The sequence below is a fragment of the Herpailurus yagouaroundi genome, unplaced genomic scaffold, assembly GCF_014898765.1.
Source record: "Herpailurus yagouaroundi ecotype Mexico unplaced genomic scaffold, PumYag 28, whole genome shotgun sequence".
In the NCBI taxonomy this organism is placed as follows: domain Eukaryota; kingdom Metazoa; phylum Chordata; class Mammalia; order Carnivora; family Felidae; genus Herpailurus; species Herpailurus yagouaroundi.
Window position 1 is genome coordinate 165,563,311 of NW_024412376.1, and position 19,774 is coordinate 165,583,084.

General features: G+C 59.4%; 1 protein-coding gene across 23 annotated transcripts in view; it reads right to left on the bottom strand.

The window, feature by feature from the left end:
• ABLIM2 (actin binding LIM protein family member 2) overlaps positions 1-19,774 on the bottom strand; it is a 141,329-nt gene that overhangs the window by 84,895 nt on the left and 36,660 nt on the right. For all 23 annotated transcript variants that reach the window (XR_005794540.1, XM_040488695.1, XM_040488833.1 and 20 more), the window contains exons 2-4: positions 15,851-15,994; positions 8,894-9,077; positions 2,444-2,559 (exon numbers count right to left, since the gene is read on the bottom strand). Coding sequence is in view for 22 of the 23 variants with exons in the window: in XM_040488695.1 (XP_040344629.1) it covers positions 2,444-2,559; positions 8,894-9,077; positions 15,851-15,994 (444 nt within the window). In the remaining variant the exon portion in view is untranslated. The remainder of the gene's footprint in view (positions 1-2,443; positions 2,560-8,893; positions 9,078-15,850; positions 15,995-19,774) is intronic.

Sequence of the window (19,774 nt, forward strand, 5' to 3'; positions counted from 1 at the left end):
AGTTCTAGACAGCTTCCTGTCTGCCCCGAAGCGCTCCCCCCTCTAGCGGACGTGGTCATGAGATCTTCAGCTCTGCCGCGAACTTGCGTGGGACACAGGACGTGCGGGGCGGCCTCTCTGAAGCCCGGCTGCGAACAGGGCGGTGGGGGGGGCGGGGAGAAGCAAAAAGAGCTCTCGGGGAGGAGACCCTCCTCGGGGCAGCGGGGGAGGCAGCCCAGGGCAGAAGCCGTTGTGCAAGATTCAGAAGGAGTGGTGTCTCCTCCAGGGATGGAACAGCGTGGGCGTGCAGTGCAGAGCGCTTATCCCGTTGCTAAGCGACAGGCACAGGGCCAGAGCCAAGAGGGATGCTGAGGGGCGCTCAGAGCCCCGGGACTCCAGCTGGACTCCGACCTCAACAGCTGCCCGGGGAAGAGCCGCTTCCCCCTTCCGCCCACCGCGCTCCTCCGGCCCCGCGACCTGCGGGCCGACCACGCCGCTGCTCAAGCTTCTCCTGGCGTCCCTCACTCAACAGCCATCTATGGCTCCTCATTGCCTCCGGGATGCAGTGGGACTGGGCATGGCTTTGCTGTCTGGTGTCCGTCTCTCCCGCTTCATTCCGTCCCTTGTCCCCCCCACGTAGCAGCCCCCCGCTGGGCCACTCACAAGGATCGGGTGGCTGCCTGCTCTCTCCCTGTCCTGTGGTGTCTTCCCTTCCATGTCCACCCACTGGCACCTGTGTTTCAAGTTTCAGAACAGAGGCCACCTGCACCCCTGCTTTGGAGCTTGAAGCCCTTGGCTCGAGCCTAGCGGGACACCCGGCTCCTGGCACACACACACCCACCTCCCCGCCTGACTCAGGGCACTTCTGGGATGGAGAGGAGGCATCCTGCCTGACGGGGCTGCTCTGGGGACACAAGGAAGCGGGGATTGATTGGGAGGATTCTGCAGATATCCACACAGGAGGCAGGAGCTGGTGGTGAATGTTTAACACTCCCCAGACACCAAAAAGGTTCTAGGCGGGAGATTTTCAGGGCAGACTGGAAGATGGGGCAGGTTGCATTATTAGATCACCTGGGGGTCAAGGGAGCGTTTGTTCTCTGGAAATGTAAATTTGGTATTTTAAAATACTTTTATATTTGGAAAGGGCAGAGCCTTTCCCAACTCAAAAAATTCTTAGACAAGGAGTCTGTAGTCAGGCACATTTCTCTTTTTACTCTGGCTGCCGGGGAGCTCTGGACAAACTGTTCAAACTAATCTCCCCCCTTCTAATCTGGCTTGTTAGAGTTTTTAATTACTATTTCAGATTTAATTATAAGAGCATCAACTGCGAAGCAAATCCCCAGAAGTTCAATCAATGCAGACCTCAGCGGGAGAGAAATCCTTGAATGGAGGACTCTCCCAGCAAGCCCCAAAGCAACAGCCTCACCAACTGGCGTGGCTGCCAGTTTGTCTCCCCAAGAGATGAGGGCTTCGCCTCCCTCCACAGAGTGAAATTACCACCAGGCCCTGGAGCACCGAGCTTCTGGAAGGCTGGAGGTACAATCTCTCCTGGAGAGATTTTCAACGTGGCAGACAAGGTGGGCGAGGAGGAAGAAAGTGCTTAACGGGGGGGGGGGGGGGGGCAGCAGGAATGAACTGTGATAGACGTCAGCACAAAGCCCTCCTCTGTCAAGGGACACGTGACTCAGGCACTGGGGACACCACAGTGACCGCGGCACGCAGGGTGGGCTCGGAAACTCCAATCCTGCCCAGGGAACCAGGCAGCAGCAGGCCCGAGAGTGCGGGGCCCCCTTCCCGGTCCCGGCGCCCCACGTCCGGCCCAGCAGAGCTGCAGGTCTGCAGAAGAGCCCCTGCCTCGCCCTCTCGCTGCCCTGCACTCAGCACACATTGATTGCTTTACAATCTGCTTCCACACCCAACAAGCATGCCTTGAGCACCTGCTGCATACAAATCCCGGCCTAGCTCTGGGCAGGGCGGGTGTGTGTGTGTGTGTGTGTGTGTGTGTGTGTGTGTGTGTGGAGCACTAAACCCGGGAGCCCTTGACCTCAGGAGCCCAGAGTTCAGTGGTCTCCTAATGGCTCCCCCAAAGAGCTTCTGGAAGGTCTAGAATTGTCTATTATTGAGCTCTAGAAGGTGGAACTCAGTGTGTGCGTGCGTGTGTGTGTGTGTGTGTGTGTGTGTGTGTGTGCGCGCGTGCATTGGAGGGAGAGGACCAGAGGAGGCCAGGAGGCTTCCTGGAGGAGGCAGGCTGGAGCCGGGCTGAAAGGAGGAGTGGCGTGTGGCAGGGAGGGCACAGCTGCGCAAATGCTTGGAGCCCCAGAGACTTCTGTCCCCGGTCCCCTTCCCGTGTTTGTCCACAGTCAGGGGTTCATTCCCACGGCCTGTGCCCCGGGAGGCCGGGTCCCTCCCGGACACCGCGAGCCAGCCACCCCCTCCCCCCACACACCACTCGGTGCCCACTTACTCCAGAGGCCCTGGGACAGGTGCACGCTGCCGCCCGCTGTCTTGGGCAGGGAGCACTTCTGACACACGCATTCCTTCCCGTTGAAGGTCACTCGGTCCCCAGGCGGGAAGGGCAACCTGAAATAAGAGAACGTGTGACCGGCCAGCATTGCCTCCGGCTCTCCTCCCGGGGCGGGGGACCGAGACCCCCTGCCCCGTATACCACCGCTTCCCCGGGGGCCTCGCGCAGACGGGTGCCGCAGGCTGAGGACACGCAGGGCCCCCCGGCCTGCTGCGAGCCCAGGCCAGTCGCCCACACCTAAGCCTCAGTTTCCTCTCTGTGCAAACAGGCAGAATCACAGCGCCCCGGTGAGGGGCAGCGAGGGCCAGCCCCGTGCTTGGCTCACGGCAACCAACCAGGCAGCGTCGACGACTCCCTCCTCCATTCGACCCTGCCTCCTCTGACCACCCAGGAGGCTGTGTCCAAATCATTTCACTGATAATGGCAACGGTGAGCATTTATTGAGCACCTACTCTATGCCAGCTGCCACGTCTTACCATAGACGCCTCACATGCATGCCTCACTTAATAACTTTAGGACATTTGTCCAAGCTGGAGTGTGCTTCATTTTTGGCTCCCTAGGTGAGAAAACCCAAGTTCAGAGAGGATAGTTAACTTTTCCAAGGACACACAGCAGGTGCGTGTCAGAACCGGAGTCGAAGCAAGGCCTGCCTCGCTGCAGAGCCGCATAATTTACCTACTGAGGCCTCTAAAAAGTCAGTGCCTTGTAAACTGTAGACACTTTAATTTTTGAAACTACCCCACTGAAATATCGTTTACCTGGATTGCTGAGCATTCTGGCACTTGCTGAAATTCTGCATCCAGAGTGAATCCCAGCCCCGGTGCGAGGCAGGTCATGGCCCGGGGCTGCCCTGAGCCAGGCTGGAAGGGGCAGCAGGGAGCCTACCAGCCTCCTTCACCGAGGACCTCCCCTCCGGGAAGGTGGCTGCTCTCTGGTGAGCCAGGGACAGGCCACCTGCAGTCAGGGGCCGGAAGACGGACCCGAGTGTCCTGCCCGTGTCCCATCCCGGCCACCTGCTGCCTCTGAGTCCTGGCAGCCCCCGGGCCACGTTCCTTCCCCGGCTCAGCCTGGCCAGAGAAGCCGTGCTCTGGGCCAGGAGCCTGCAGAACTCTCTGGGCCAGGAGCCTGCAGAACTCTCTGGGCCAGGAGCCTGGACCAGCACATGCCCTTTCCTCCAGTTAAACCTGTGTCGTCTCCACTTTGCCTTCTCAGGGCTGGACAGTCCATGGCACACCCCAGGCGCTCAGCGGGTGCCCGGTAATGCGTGAATGGGTGAGTGAACGAGTGAATGACCAGAGGCCCCCAGGAGGCCTGACTCAGCCGTCCGCACCCGGCTGGCCTCCCCACGAGGCCTGCCCGGTCACACCAGCCCCAGGCCAGCCCGAACCCTGCAGCAGGGGTCCCCCCAACAGAGCCTGCCATCGCCCCCACCTTGTGCGGCCGGTGGTCATTCAGCAGGTGTGTTCTCGGGTCCCCACCGGGCCAGTTCCTGCTCTTGGGGACCGAGGACAAATACAAGCTGAGCTGGCCTATCTCCCCAGGCTTGTGAGACAGCCCTGCAGACCTGGTTGCTCGGGGCCTGGAACCTTCACAGCTGACGCCTTGTGCCGTGTCACCTGTGGTCAGCGCTGTGCTCTGCTGCTCCCTCTTAGACTCTTGCATCTGGCCTGCTAATGTGCGGTGTTAGGACAGAGTGGGGGGTCCTCACCTTCCCTGCATGTGCACTCACAGGGTCTCTGGCTGTGTAACCCAGAGCAGGTTACTTACCCTGTCTGAGTCCTGTTTCTCACCTGTGAAGTGAGACTGAAAATACCTGTCTCATCGGGCTGCGATTCATCCATCCATCCATCCATCCATCCATCCATCCATCCATCCTACATATACAAGGACTCACACAGGACATAGCCTCTGATGTCTGGTTCAGCGTCCTGCCCCTGACAGTCACTCGCATGCTGCACACATCAATAGCTTGCACCTCGTTACTACTGAGCGGTGCTCCCCCGGACAGGTGAGGAACACGATTCCATTCACCGTTGACAGACCTCTGGGTTCTTTCCAGTTTGGGGGCTGTTACAAATGAAGCTGCTAAGAATGTTCAATGACAAGTCATTCTGTGGTCACGTGCTTTCACTGCTCTTGGGTACGTACCTGGGGCATATGCTAACTCTGTGATTAAGTTTGTAATGAACCACCAAACTGATCTCCAGAGAGGTCGCACCACTCTGCATTCCCACCGGGAACACGTGAGGGTTCCTTCAGGCTCATACCCTCGCCAACAATCACCGTTACCTTCCGTTTCCATTCTAGACGTTCTGGTGGCTAGCTGATGGTTCCTCACCATTTCAACCTGCACTGTTTTATGTGCTTGTGGCCATTCGTCTATATTCTTTTGTGGAGTGTCTGTTAAACCTTTCTGCCCGTTTTCCATAGGATTTCGGTTTACCTTCTTGCTGCTGACTTGTAGAAGTTCTGTACATGTTTGGATACCGATGCCTCATCAGATATATATTATCTACCAGCTGATGGTTTGCTCCGGAACTTTATTGATAGCTTTTGACATTATTTTTCTTCCTTTAACTTTCCCGTCACGCGGGTGTGTTGGCAACAAGTTCTCTCAGCTTTTGTGTGCTGACAGAAGTCTTTATTTTGCCTTCATTATTTGGGGGGGGGGACACATTTATTGATGTCATTTTGATCACACACTACAGGCATCCCTCAGAGATACTACGGGTGCAGTTCCAAACCACTGCAATAAAGCAAATATTGCAATAGGGCAAGTCAAATGGATCTTCCGGTTTCCCGGGGACATAGAAAAGGTATGTTTACACTGTGGTCTATTAGATGTGCAGTAGCACCAAGTCAAAAAAACCACGTACATACCTTAAAAAGTACTTTGTTGCTAAAAAATGCTAACTGTCACCTGAACTTTCAGTAAGTCATAGTCACTGATCACACATCAGCCCAACAATATAAAACTGAAACAGCTTGACATGTTGTGAGAATGACCGAAAGGTGACAGAGACACGAAGGGAGCAGATACTGTCGGAAAATGGCACCGACGCGCTCGCTCGATGCAGCACTGGCACAACCTTCAATTTGTAAAACACGCAGTGTCTGCAAAGCACCATAAACCGAAGTGCAACAAAGTGAGGGGTGCCTGTGTGACATTCATGTCATTCAACGTGGTTTCTAGGGTACTCAGACTTGGGCGTTTATCCCCACAATCAATTTGAGGACTTTTTCGTCGCCCCAAGCAAGAAACCCCATATTCCTTAGTGGTCTTGCCTTCACTTTTGAAAGTGTTTTTCTTTTTTCTTTTTTTCTTTTTCGGTGTGTGGCCGGGTGGGCGGGAGGCTTGGCACGGAATTGTTTGATTTCTTTCTTGTAAGTCTTTAAAGATACTAGCCCATTGTCTTCCGTTGGGCATAGTTTTAGGTGAGAAGTCTGTAATAATTCCTTTGTTCCGTTGTCTGTGATGTGGGGTTTTTTTTTTTCCCCTCTTGCTCCTTGTTAGTTTTCTTACTATTTTTCAGAAATTTGATTACGACGGGCTTAGTAGGCTTCTGTTGTGTTTATGCTACTTGAGATTCATCAACATTCCTGGATCCACGGGTTAACAGTTTTCATCAAAATTGGAAATTGTTTAGCCATTATTTCTTCAATTTCCGCTCTTCCCCCACCTCCTGGATGCCCCCCCCCCCCCTTGGACAGGTAAAAAGATCCTTTATTCTCAGATTCCTGAACCTGTTCCCATGTTTCCCAGTCTTCTCTGTCTCTTTGCTGTAGTCTCAATAGAGCCTATGGTTTTGTCTTCAGGTTCACCAAGCCTTTCCTCTGCAATACTTACTCTCCCGCTAATTCCTTTGAAGGAATTTTCGTCTCAGAAATTGTAATGTTCATTTGCAGAAATTCCACTTGGTTTCCTTTCATACGTCCTGTAACACTCCCACTTATATTCACATTTTCCTTTAAATACCGAAGCGTATTTCCAAAGTGTTTCAAGCCACCGGCTGCTACTGTCACATCACTCTCATTTCTGGGTCTACTTCCATTGACTCGTTCTTCTCCTGGCTTTGGGTCTCATTTTCCAGCTTCTTCTGTGACTGGTACTATTTGATCGGATGTTGGGCGCCGCATTCTATGATGCCGAGGGCTGGACCCCACTCTTCCTAAGGAGAGTGCTGGGTCTGTTCTGGTGGAGGCTCATTGGCAGATCAGCGCGACCTTTGTGGGTTTGACCTTTTTCTTCGTTTCAGCAGGTGTTTGCAGCTTTCGCGCGCAGGCTATTTTAGCCCCACTAATCGGGCACCACCCTTTTGGCATCCCCACTGCGTACCTGGGTGTTCAACAGCCCGGTCACAACTTGAACGTCTCCCAGCCCTGGGAACGGTTCAGCTTACAGCGATCTGGTCACTCTCTGTCCACCTGGTGAAATGTCCTCTCCGCCTGGGTGGCTTTGTGTCCAGTCAAAGGCTCAGAGGCGCCCCCACGTTGCTCTCTGCACTCGCTCTGCGGGGCCCCCTCCCCTCCGGAGTACGGCTCCTGCTGCTCGGGTCACCGCCTCCTGACTCGGTACTACGGCTCCTGGTACTACGGCTCCAGAAACTGTCTCCGGGCACAGGACCCTGCCTGTGTCCCCAGGCTGAGTCCCAAGCAGCCTGTGCTCCGGTGCCTGAAAACAGTTGTTTCGTGTACTTTGTCCAGTTTTATAGTCTGTACGGAGGGTGGTAAGTGCAACACGGTCAATGCAGCGTGACAGAACCGTCTGCTGTTGTTTTCAAAACAGGAGATTGTCCAGAGGTGATCCTTCCAGCCAACGGTGACCACGTCTCCTCGTCTCTAAGCTACGTGCACAGAAACCAACTATTTGATAGTCCTGATGGGAACTTTGGCCTGAACGTGGCACGAGGGCACAGTGACTGTCATTAGAAACGTTCCTTGTCATCGTTCCCCTGTCTCTGCACCTCCCTGACGAAAACATCCACTTCTGTCTGGCACAAAGGCTGTAACTACAGCCAACACCCTCGAAACTGGGTGTGGTGAGACAGAGAACACAGAGCAGAAGTTAACTCTGGGGAGTTTTTTTTATTATTATTCTTTGTCTCGCAGAAATGGAACATGTTCCTGGGAGCTGGAGTCATGTGTCTGGGGGCCGGGTGCTCGTGAGAAAACTGCTTCTGGCCTCCCTGCTAAGCCCCCTGAGGTGCAGGGCAGAGAGGGGAGCCGGGTTGTGGCCCTGCCATGAGGATCAGGCCCTCAGTCTATCTCCAGCGACCCTCCGCCTCACCCCTGCTCTGGGCCAGGCACAAGGCACCACAGAGGAAGCAGGCCCAGCCCCTGCCCGCACGCAACTCCAGAGACGTGCTGCTGGGAAGGTGCCGTGGGGCCCAGGTGAGCACCTGTGCAGGGCACAGTGGTGCCCTGACGAGGGAGGGGACCTGCCCCCCAGGGTAGGAAAGGCCCTGACGGTGCACCCTCGTACTTCAGGGTCTCTGGGTGCTGAGCCCTTAGAGTCTGGGCTAATGCCTCCCTGAGTCACCGGCACCGGCCCTGTACCAGGCGCACGCAGGTGCTTAAAAAGCCTGGTTGCAGGAAGGAAGGAACGAATGAATGAATGAATGAACTAGACCAGACTTCGAAGTCCTCTCAGCCAGGCTGAGGAGCCCGGACTTTCTCAGGGATGCAGGGCGGGAAGGGGGGGGGCAGTGAGGGGGAGCGACAGAGAGGCGGGACCCCGGCGTGGAGGCTGCGGCAGGACCCCAAGCGGGCACGTGTTGAAGCCTCGGTGGGGGTCGCAGCTGGGGAGAGCGTAGCAAGGGAGGGGCCCTTCCCCAGATCCGGAAGACGCTCACGCTTGGGGGGCCCTGCCCCCAGGGGGGCTGGTGGGGTGCCACCCACAGATCGAGGACACGGGCAGCTGAGGAGGGGCTAAGCGTGGCCTCCACAAGCACCAACGCAAGAGAAGAAACGTGTGGAGAGGGCCCGCAGGAGAGGAGCTGACCGAGGGGGCCGCGGAGGGCGGGGAGGGAGCTCCTTCCCAGAAGCCCAGAACCCGCTGCACTCTGTGCCCCCCTGGAGAAAGAGGGCCTGGGGGCCTGGTCCTGTGCTGGGGGCAAGGGGTGGACGCCTGCAGGGTCGGGGCCCCGGTGCAGGTCCGCCTGCGGGCCCTGGGCTGGGACCTGCCTCTGCTCCCAGCTGTGGCCCAACAGGAGGAAGGGAGGGGGAGGGGGGAGGGGAGAAGAAGGGGGAAGGGAGGGGAGAGGGAGGGAGAGGGGAGGGAGAGAGGGAAGGAGGGGGAGGGAGAGAGGGAAGGAGGGGGAGGGAGAGAGGGAAGGGAGGGACGAGGGGAGAAGGGCAGGGAAGGCGCGGGGAGCCCGCGGCCTCACTCACCGGCACACGGCGCACACGAAGCAGTCGGGGTGGTAGGTCTTGCCCAGCGCGGACACCACCTCGCCCTCGATGAACCGGTCGCAGCTGAAGCAGCGGGTCCCGTAGAGCCTCTGGTAGTCCCGCGTGCAGATGTACTCGCCCTGGCGCACGAAGAAGCCGCCCTCGGCCAGGTCACAGCCGCACGCTGGGGGGCGGCCGCGGGCGTCAGCAGGGCGGGGACCCCGGGCGGGTTTCCCGCCGCATGCGGCCCCCTCCCCCTCCCGCCCCCCTTCCCCCTCCCCCTCTCCCTCCCCCCGCCCGACGACGCGGGTCTCGGCGCGCCAGGCGGACTCTCCCGCGGAAGCTTCCGGAAGAGCGGCCCCCACCCGGGCCGGGAGTCGGGCCGCCTCGCCAGCCCCCTCGGCCCCCGGCAGGGAAGGAGCGCCGATGCCCCCGAGACCCTCCGCTCCCCGGGCCGTTCCCAGCACGGGACACAGCGGGCCCGGACGGCGCCCCGTCCTGGGCGGGAAGCCCCGCGGGGCGGAGGGCAGACGCGTCCCGTGGTTGTCCCCAGGCCACCGAGGAAGTCCCGACGCCCTCTCCAATGTCCGCCTCCACGTCTCACGTCTGTCTCCCAAGGCCAGACTCCCACAGACTCCCATAGGCCATGGTCACTTGAGCACAAATCCTTTCGTCCCCTGTGCCCTAAACACACTCTTCTGGCCCCAGGAAGAGCCCCGCGGAGGGGCTCAGAGAACTTTGCCAGGTGGGGAACGGGGCGACTTGCCTCAGGACAGCCTGCCGGTGTGCCTCAGGGACACCCATGCCTTCCCCTCCCCCCCCCCACGCCCCCCTCCAGCCCAGGGGCACGTGGGAGCCATGCACGGTTTCAGAGGGAGCAGCCTATGCTCTCCCTGGCTGGCCCAGCCCCTCCCTGCTGGGGACCAAGAGGGCGCCCCTGCAGCTCCAGACCCTGCCATCTGGGCCCTGGGTCCTCCTGGGTCACAGCCCCCAAGCAGAGTCTTGAAAACCACATCGTCCGTCCTTCCTTCCTTCCTTCCTTCCTTCCTTCCTTCCTTCCTTCCTCCCTCCCTCCCTTCCTCCTTCATCATGGTATTGCATCAGCACTTAAAATTTTTCATCAAAACATTAATTGATTGCAAAGGATGCTGCTTCTGGGGAATTCTGAGTATCGGCATCTTTCACTTTAACTCACGTCCTCCTTTCGAGCACATCCAGTGGGAGGTCTTGCCAGAGCGAGACGGCCAGCATCTTCTAGCAAAGCCCACAGCCAGCATTCGTAAAAGTGGAAACTTCACCTTGTCCCCCTTCTGCCTGGAAAGCCTAGTTCCCTTCTACCTCCCCAAAGAACCGCACGCGAACGTAACGTGTTTTAAGACCGGAAGTGCCGCCTCGACTTCTCCGCAGGAAAAAAATTCCAGAGTCAACGTGGACATTGATTTCTTAGGAATGTCTTGTGGTCACAAGGCTCTAAATATTTAATAAGTTATTCTGGATTGGGTTATTTATTTATTTTTTTTTTACTAAGATGAGTAGAAAGCTAGCAAAGTAACACATACATTATAAATTTGGATAAGTCGTCGGAGACAGAGAAAACCTTTCTACGTAAGCTCTTGGTGCCACGGATGGTGTTGACCGAGCGGAACGCCCGGTGGCCGGTCAAGGGAGCCCCGACCGTGGAACCTTTTCTTGGTGCCCTGGGAGTCTGGGAGGCGAGGGGAAGCCTGGCGGCCTTCCTTCCGGACAGGTGCCTTCTCGGGGGCTCAGGTTTCGGAAGAGCATTTGCAGAAATTTGGAGTCTGGAGACTGAACCTCTGGGAGTCGGGGTCCTCCCGGGGCCCGGTCCGCAGAGCCCCCCTCAGCTCACACCCCACTCAGTGCCCACCACCTGCCCCGTCGCCTGCTGCCCGGGGGCTCCGGCGGCCCTGCGGGGAGGGGAGCCCCCTCAGCTCAGCTCCCATCTCCCACACAAGGTGGGTGATGGGCCTCTCCTGGGTCTCCCTGACCCCTCGCCCGGGCCACAGGGTGGCACGTGCGGTGTGCCAGTTGTGGAGAGCAGAGCGGTTCTCCAAGGAGATGTGAGCTCTGCAGACGAGGTGAGACGTCAGCTAAGCAGCTGAGCCCAGACGCTGGAGCTGCCTGGCTCTGGACCCCAGCTCCGCCTGTGCCCTCGGCTGTGCGTCCTGGGCAAGTTCCTTAACCTTTCTGGATCTCTGCAGAGGCCTCCCCGAGGCTCGGTCCTGCGCCTTCACTGTGGTCCTTCTCCAGAAACAGGAGCGGGGGACGGGGATGGGGGGCTCCTCCCGGAATACCACTTAGCACGGACGCTACAGAACGTGAAAACCGCTCCTGCCCCCCGACCCGTCAATCTCTTTTCTGGGACTTCATTCCCAGGAAATGACCAGGAACACCCACAGAGCACTGCTGGCCAGTGTAGGCTGCAGCCGCGATGCAAACGATGTAGGCAATTAACACGGGGCTTTGGAGCCAGGCAGCCTGGGCCGGAATCCTCCCTCCGCTGCTGCTCAGCTGTGTGACCTTGGGCGAGCTACTTAGCCTCTCTGAACCTCCGAGTCGTCCCCTGCAACGTAGGGTTCGCTCAGCCCCGGATGGAACCGGCTTACGTGTCCGACAGCAGAGGAATGGCCAAGGTGACCGCTGGCCTTGCCTGTGAGGAATCGGGGCAGATACTGAAACTGATGTGGAAGGATTTGCATGATGGGGAAAGGGCGCCCACGGTCCGGGAGGTGAATAAATCAGGACACAGAGGAGTGTATGTAACGAGACCTCCAATTAAAGAGACTCGCGAGGGACGGGATGGAGGGGCTGCCTACCGACCCGAACCCGACAGGAGTCCCCTGGGGGGGCCCCTGGGGGGTGTTTCCACTCTCCCTGACGCCTCCCTGTGCTGGTGGGTGCAAGAGGGAGGAGGCAGCCGCTAACATCAGAGCACGAGGAAACGAGAGAGGCGGCCCCGCGGCCTGATCTGAGTGCGCTGGCTCGGGGCTCACGGCCACTGCCAGCCAGGGCTCACCCCCGTCTCTGCCCGGGACCCTCCATCTGTACTAACAGGCCCCTGTCCCCAGAGCGACCTCCCTGCCACGGGGCCCGCGGGTCCTGGATCGCCCTGGGAGGGGCAGGCTGTGCAGAAGGACACCTGCCCAGGGCCGGCAGACTTTCCTTTGGTTCTGGAAGCCGTTGGTTGGTTTCTCATACATGCCCCGGGGGCACCCCAAAAGGAGAGAATGTGGGCATTTTGTACCACTCCCTTGTCTCACCCCCAGGTGCCCAGAGCAGCTCTCCGGTGGCGGTCCCAGAGAGATGTGCCCTTGCGGTCGACCCCACAGGCAGAGCCAGTGGGCTCGCTGCCCTGCCCACCTCCTTCCCTCCCGGGGGGACTTTCCCGCCATCACGGTCCTGCTCAGCCCTGCTGCTTCTCGGATCAGAAAACGCCCGCTTGCTGGGCATCACGGGTGGATGTGGCCTCCTGTGGTCGTCACTTAGGGGCCGGGGCTGTGTTTCCAGGGCGCTACGAGCAGGGTGCAATCAAGAACCAGGGTCCTAAAAGCGCAGACCTTGGCCGCACGCACAAAGTCAAGGGGACCACACTGGGCTCTCCAGGCAAATTTCAAGCTGTTGGTAAACACGCTTTCACTTCTTTCTTGAGGACCTACTACGTGCTGGGTGTCTTCCACGTTTGGTCACATGTTGCAGCGTGAGAGTAGAGGCGACAAGATCCCTACACACAGCCGGAATCCCACGTCCCCGCACGGTGGACACCAGTCTCCGGCCCCTGGACCCTTCCCCACGCCCACCGTGGCCCTCCGCACAGAGGTCTGTGGAAACGAAGGTGGACCGGGGCCCTCCTCTGTCCACTGTCCCTGGGCCCCAGAGCCGAGAGCCTCACAAGGACCCCTCCCCATCGCTCATTCTGCTCCAGCCTTTTCCCACGTCCACCAGGCACGCACCCCGCGTTCTTGTCTTCGCCCAGCTGCTCCCTCTGGCTGCAAGGCTCTTCCCAAACGTCCCTCGAGTCTTCACTCAGGTCACCTCCTCTGTGAGGCCCACCCTGATTGCTCAACGGAAAACAGCAACTCTGCCCCTCTTCCTCCCTTCCTGTCTGGCACCTTCTAGCACATGGTAAGATGTACCTATCCTGTCCAGTGTTTCCCGCCCGTCCCCCGTTTACCAGAACGTGATCTCCATGAGAAGAAGGGTGTCCGTCGTGCTCACGGATGCGTCTCAAGCACCCAGAACACCACCTGAGCGTGGCAGCTGCCCGAGAAATGTTGCTGTACAAACCCCGAGGTTAGAAACGTGCGTAGGACCCACACGAGCCGGTGGTGGCAGAGGTGGGATTTGAACCCAGACCTCCAAGCATCAAAGCCCAAGCCTGGGGCATCCATGAGGCAGAGTGTAATTACATAATTATTTCGTGGGCTCTCCCAGGTAAACTGAGGCACGCCAAACACGTGCCAAGGTGGCAAGAACCCATCCCACCGGGGCCTCTTGTGAGATGCTGTGGGCGCCTGGCAACGTGCCCACCCAGGGACAGACATGACTGGTCTCTGTGAATCGCCATCCTCCTTCTTGGTCCTCTGTGGCCCTGTGGGTGGACACGTGACCCGGTTCCGGCCAATGAGCCATATAAGAAGTCTTTGGGAGAGCCTCAGGGAAAGGGTTCTCCCTGATCAAAGAAGGGAGAATCATGTGAGCAGGGAGGCCTCTGCCTGTGTCTATCCCTCTTCCCGAGTTGGATACTATCCTGTGAGGATGTGATGCTTGGAGCTACGGCAGCCACCTTGGGACCATGAGGAGAGGCACCTCTGCCATGCACAGGATGCGGGGGGGGGGGGGGGGCGGCAGTGAAGAAACCTGCGTCTTTAATGACCCTGTTGAGCTGTTAACTTACCCAACTCTGGGGAAAGGGGCCACTTCCAGGCTTTATGTTAAGACGATAAACATCCGAGGCGCCTGGGTGGCTCAGTTGGTTAAGCGTCTGACTTCGGCTCAGGTCATGATCTCACAGTTCGTGGGTTCGAGCCCCGCGTCGGGCTCTCCACTCAGCACAGAGCCTGCTTTAGATCCTCTGTCCCCCTCCCTCTCTGCCCCTGCCCTGCCCTGCTCTCTCGCTCTCTCTCAAAACTAAATAAGCGTTAAAAACCAGATGATAAGTATCCAGGCTGTTTAAGACACTAGGAGTTGGGTATTCGTTTTTATTCATCCCAAAGTGCCCTCAGTGACTCAGAGGCTTTGCACTTTCAGACAAACCGGAGAGACGCCCAATCCAAGGCCGTGTAACCTTCACGCTTAAACAAACACGGTTCTTTCCAGCCTGCAGGCAACCTCAGCCGCCCCACGTCGTTCTGAGCAGGTGAAGCAGAGATGCCCCCACCGCCAAGGGCAGGGGCCCCGCTGGGCACGGCCGCCCGGCACGGCGTGAGGCTCTGTGGCTGCCTGAGCGTGTGGGCAGCGGTCTCGAAAGGGGGCCCGCGTGTCCACGGGCTCCTGCCCCCCGTGCCACCCCCACAGCAAGCGCTGGGAGCGGCCGCGGCACACAGAGGCGCGTCCCGGGTGCCCGCCAGCACCACCCGCCTGCGGCCCGTGACGAAGGGGCCGCGGCTTTTCCAGGGCCGCTCACGGAGGACAAAGTGATCTGTCCCCGATGACGCTGTGGGAGGGCAGGGGCTCCCCTCCTCCCAACCCCCCCGGGTCAAACCAGGACTCCATTCTGATGCTTTTTATCACGTTCCTAAGGCCTGTGCTTACGGACCATCCTTGGAAACACGGCGGCCACTTCCCCTGTCTTAAAAAATTTTTTTTTTCAACGTTTATTTATTTTTGGGACAGAGAGAGACAGAGCATGAACGGGGGAGGGGCAGAGAGAGAGGGAGACACAGAATCGGAAACAGGCTCCAGGCTCCGAGCCATCAGCCCAGAGCCCGACGCGGGGCTCGAACTCACGGACCGCGAGATCGTGACCTGGCTGAAGTCGGACGCTTAACCGACTGCGCCACCCAGGCGCCCCTCCCCTGTCTTTTAAAGTCAGCATCGAAAAAGAGCATTTTAATGGATTTTGCTTTTCGGACACAGCAAATTGATCTTTTGGAGAGTAGAGAGAAGTAACCCAGACAAATCCCTGGGAAGCTCTGATGAAAAGGAGAAGCTTCAGGCGAGGGGGGTGGGCACTCTCCATCCGGGGGTGGGGCACCGACCACAGAAGGGGTGTGGGCATGGTCCGCAGCGGGGGAGCCGCGTCGTAGGCAGAGGTGGTGTCCCCAGGACGCTGCAGGGTCGCCGTTCTCACACGCCCACACGGCGCTGCCCTGTCCTTTCCCAGAAAACACCACTTCCAGGCTGTGCCCCTCTGACGGGCAGGGCCAGGGTCACCCTCAGACCGAGGGTCCCAGGACGCTCCCACCCCTGCCAGAGATGGTGTCGCCCCAGAGGTCCCTGGGTGGGGGCCACTGGGGGCGCTCGGGTCTTCCCTGGGCCACTGGCCCCCGCAGGACCCCCGAGTCTCCCACGCACTCTGCCCGGCACCCTGCCCGGGACTCATCAGAGGCCACCATCCAGCCCTGGACGGGCTCCCACATCTCCAGGCCCCAGCCGCCCCCTCGAGTGACAGTCTCGGGTCCCTCACAGGGCCGCTGGCACAGGGGGGAGCCTGGGCCCCCAGCCCCATCCCCCTCCGGCCCTGCAGCACCCCGCAGTCAAACCGCTGACCTGCGCCCCACACCGTGTGCGCCTGCCCCTGCCGCCTGGGTTGGCCTGACGGGCTCCTCCTCACTCCAAGTCAGAGCCCAAACACCACCTCCTCTGCGAAGCCCTCCCTGGAAGCTTCCAGACCCTTCCTCACCCCCCACCCGCAGACCTTAGTTTAGCGGGTATATTTATGTCCTCACAAGAGCTCACCTGCCTCAGCAGGGACAAAGAACAGAGACCAGAGATGCTCACCTTTACAGACAAAGCACTTGATGTGGAAATACTTGTTCTGGACCCTCAGCACCTCCCCCTTGCACACATTTCCACACGTGTTGCACAGGATGGCCGTGCTGGGCGACTTCTCCAGGGGGCTGTGAGCAGCCTGGGGCTCCGACACTGCCGGGGGAAGAAAGGCCACGTTAAAGGGTGGGACACACCAGGCGCAGGTGAGTAAACCAGTGACTGCGCTTGCGCTCCCCCGCCCCCCCCCCCCGCCAGCTCAAGCCCCATAGGGCGTCAGGGCACAGGTCCATCTTCTTTCCTGGGGGACCAGAGAGAATCAGATAACTTGAGGCCACCTGGTCAACCCCAGTGAGCGGCTCCTGTCTCTGGCGCCCCACACGTGGGCCATCCGTCCCCCATCGCTGTGTGCGCGCCTGCCGTGGTGGGGAGATCTCGACCCCATCCCAAAGGGTATCCTGGTCTCTTGCTGCGTTGACCGGCAGGGCCTCAGAAGCCGCCCCCTACCCCCACCCAGTGAGCCGGGCATCCCGTCCACAGCCGGGAGACCCACAGTCCTCTCTTCTGCAATAGTAATAACCACGGTCCTCCTTGGAGCATGCTTCAAAGTCCCTCTGTGTCCAGGGGACGTGAACCTGAGTACTGGTGCGCCCTCCTTCGAGCCAGCCATGGCCTGGGGTGTTTGTGGAGGTGTAGAAACCCACCGAGGGGCAGGTCGGGGTAGATGGTCAAAGGGCCCGGCTCTGGGGCTCTTGGGGTCTGGGGGGGCCATATGCTCCTCTCCCACATCCTCCAAAAGCACCTGTGGAGGCCAGCGGACAGGACACAGGGGCCCACAGCAGGCCAGCCCCTTAAGGAGCCCCAGCCTGGCGGTGAAGACAGCCCAAGGGGCACAGCTGATGCCGGGGGAGGCCCAGGGGCTGGGGACCAGCAGAGTCGCTTGAAACACAGGGAGGAGCCGGCCGATGGCAGAGCTGGAGGCTGGCACGGAGGCCTGCCGGGCAGAGAGCATGGCCCACACAGGGACCTGAGCCAGCTGGATCCTTCCGACTCAGAACCAACCCGAGAAAGCCAAACCTGCTTCCCTGACCAGCCGTGTGGTCACCCCTTTCAGCGGACTTCCCGGCTTCCTGGCCTCCCAGCCTCTCCGGCCTCCCATCAGACCCACCCCAGCCTCTTCCCTCCTCTGGGAAGCCCCCCCACTGCTCTGCCCGCCTCTGGGGCTCTGGCAAACGCAAGTGAGGGGGGACGACCCCCCGCTCCAGCCAGTGCTGGGGAGACAGCTTTGACTTTCTCATTTGGGGGTCTTTGCTTACTTCCACATCTTCTTTTTATTTATTTTATTTATTTTTATGTTTATTTATTTTTGAGACAGAGAGAGACAGAGCATGAACAGGGGAGGGTCAGAGAGAGAGGGAGACACAGAATCCGAAACAGGCTCCAGGCTCCGAGCTGTCAGCACAGAGCCCGACGCGGGGCTCGAACTCACAAACTGCGAGATCATGACCTGAGCCGAAGTTGGACGCTTCACCGACTGAGCCACCCAGGCGCCCCTATTTTCACATCCTCTAATGCCACCCTCCTTTCTTGGTCTGGACAGGGTGCAGGTGGTGTACCTGGGGCAGGAAGCCTGCAGGAGAAAGCCCAGGTGGGCTGAGGGGTGCGGGGTGGCCGAGGAAGGACCTGCCACACTTCGTTGGAGCATTAAGCTACTTGTACCCACGCACACCCACGAACACAGTTGTCTAACGCCAGCTTTGAGCGAGCACCACACCTCGGGGTCTCCTCGTAAACATCAAGGAGGTCACGCCAGACAGAGAAGGACATTTCTCCATCCGATTCCCCCCCTACCCCTTGCCCCCCAGGACCCCGCATCCCGGCGGCCCCCCATCCACCAGGGCGGGGTTCCTCTCTGCTGCGGTCCCCGCCCGAGGTGGGGACATTGCGTGGGTGGCACAGAGGGGGAGCGGGCCATGCTGGGGACAGCAGGCTGTCTGAGGAGGAGAAGGCTGTGGACACCCCAAGGGTAGCAGGGTTCCGGCTATCTGGGGACGAGAAGCAGGTGCAGGAAAGGAGGTGAGCGGCATGAAAAGTAATTTGGCATCTCCCTGGGCACCCTGGGCCGGGAGTCAGCGCCTGCCTTGTGCCTCCAGAGGGATCCAAACAGCAGACTGCGGGTGCGGAGCCCGGCGGGGCCCCTCGAGTTCTGCTGCCCTCCTGCAGCGACCCTCCCCGCTCTAGCTGAGGCGCCAACACTGGGCTCTCCCTGTGATTCTCCTTCCTGCAGAACGAGTGCAGAAACGGTCTCATCTACGACTTGATAAAATTAGCGGAAGAAGGCAGAGGGCGGGATTTGAATTTAAGACTCGAAATTCAAGACTGGGCTTCAATTTAAGACTCCCCTTGCGGGATGAGCCGCTGGAATCCGGGTTTGAAGCCGGTGAATGGCCCGGCGGGCTCTGGAGTCACCCTGTCCTCCTCCGAGGCTCCATGGAGACTGTGCAGGGGCGGTGGGGGCGGGGGGGGGGGGGGGGGGGGGAGGACTGAGATCCTCGACACTGGACACTGTTATCTTCTCATCTGTCAGGCATACAAAGGACAACAGCCGATCGTCTGTCCGTGAGCAGACAAGCAAGTTTTTATACTGCTGGGATCTGGCTCAAGGCCAGGGAGGGAAGGTCACTGTCAGAGTCCCGGGGGGGGGGGGGGGAGTGCAGGCCGTGGGGGCAGATGGCCTGGGCGCAGCCCCAGCCTCACCTCCTATGTGCTGTGACCTGGAACGTCCAGCCTTCCACGCAGCTGTCCCTCTGCCCGGCTGCCTCGTTCAATCACCTGCCCCAGAGCGTTGCTAGGATGTGGGCTGGGTGCACAAGAGCTATTGTCACTTTCCAGAACACACGGCCTGACACCCTCAGTTGCCTGGCTCCTGGAGATATATCTGACCTGCGGGCAGAGCTGCTTTAAGACACGCTTTGCTGAGGGGACCCGACCCTGCCCACGGAGGAGGGGACCCTCTAAAGCCTCCTGGGACCTCCGGGGCGGTGAGAGCGGTGGTGCTGCCCTCTGGTGGCGGGAAGAAGACACTGCGTCACGGAGACCGCCGTGGGCCTCGTGCACAGGTGTTCCCTCCGGCCGGGCACCTGCCCGGATCCCACCCGTGAATCCTGCAGATCTGCGGCGTGGGCCCTCTGACCCCCCGAGATGGACTCAGCCCTTGCGCCTCCTGCACATGCCCACTTGCAAGAAGCCCCCATACGCAGACCACGCTGGGGTATGTGTCCTCGGTGAGCTGTTGCCCCTGATGCTGCTGAGGGAGCTGAGGCCCCGAGAGATGGCCCAGGCCCAGCGCGTGACGACACCCAGGGTTTTCTCCACTCAGCCCCGGGACAGGGATGGGCTGTTCTGGCCAGGCCTGGTGTCCGGGGTGTGGGTAGTACGTTAAAAAAAAAAGAGAATTCTCGAGAAACTAGCTACCAAGCCTCAAAAAGACAGGGAGAATCCTACATGCACGTTACCAAGAGAACGAGCCCGCTACGGGGCTGCAGGATCCCACGCACAGGGCATTCTGGAAAAGGCAAAACCATGGAAACAGGAAACAAAGATCAGCGGTCGCCAGGGCGTGGGGGCGGGAGGGGTGAACGGGCACACAGAGGGCGTTTACGGCCATGAGACCCCCGTGGGGACACCTGTCACGGCACGCTCGTCCCACCCGGAGTCACCCCAGCGGAAACTTCAGCCCATTCTACGGCAAGCACACCCCACCACCGCAAGATGCAAACCCCAGCGGAAAGTTCCGGGTGTGGCGTCCATGGGAACCCCGCTGTCTGTTCGGTGTTGCTGTGGACGGACGGCCACTGTAGGAGACGACGTCGGGGAAAATTTTTAAACGAAAAGGAGAGAGAGAGAGAGAGAGAGAGAGAGAGAGAGAGAGAGAGA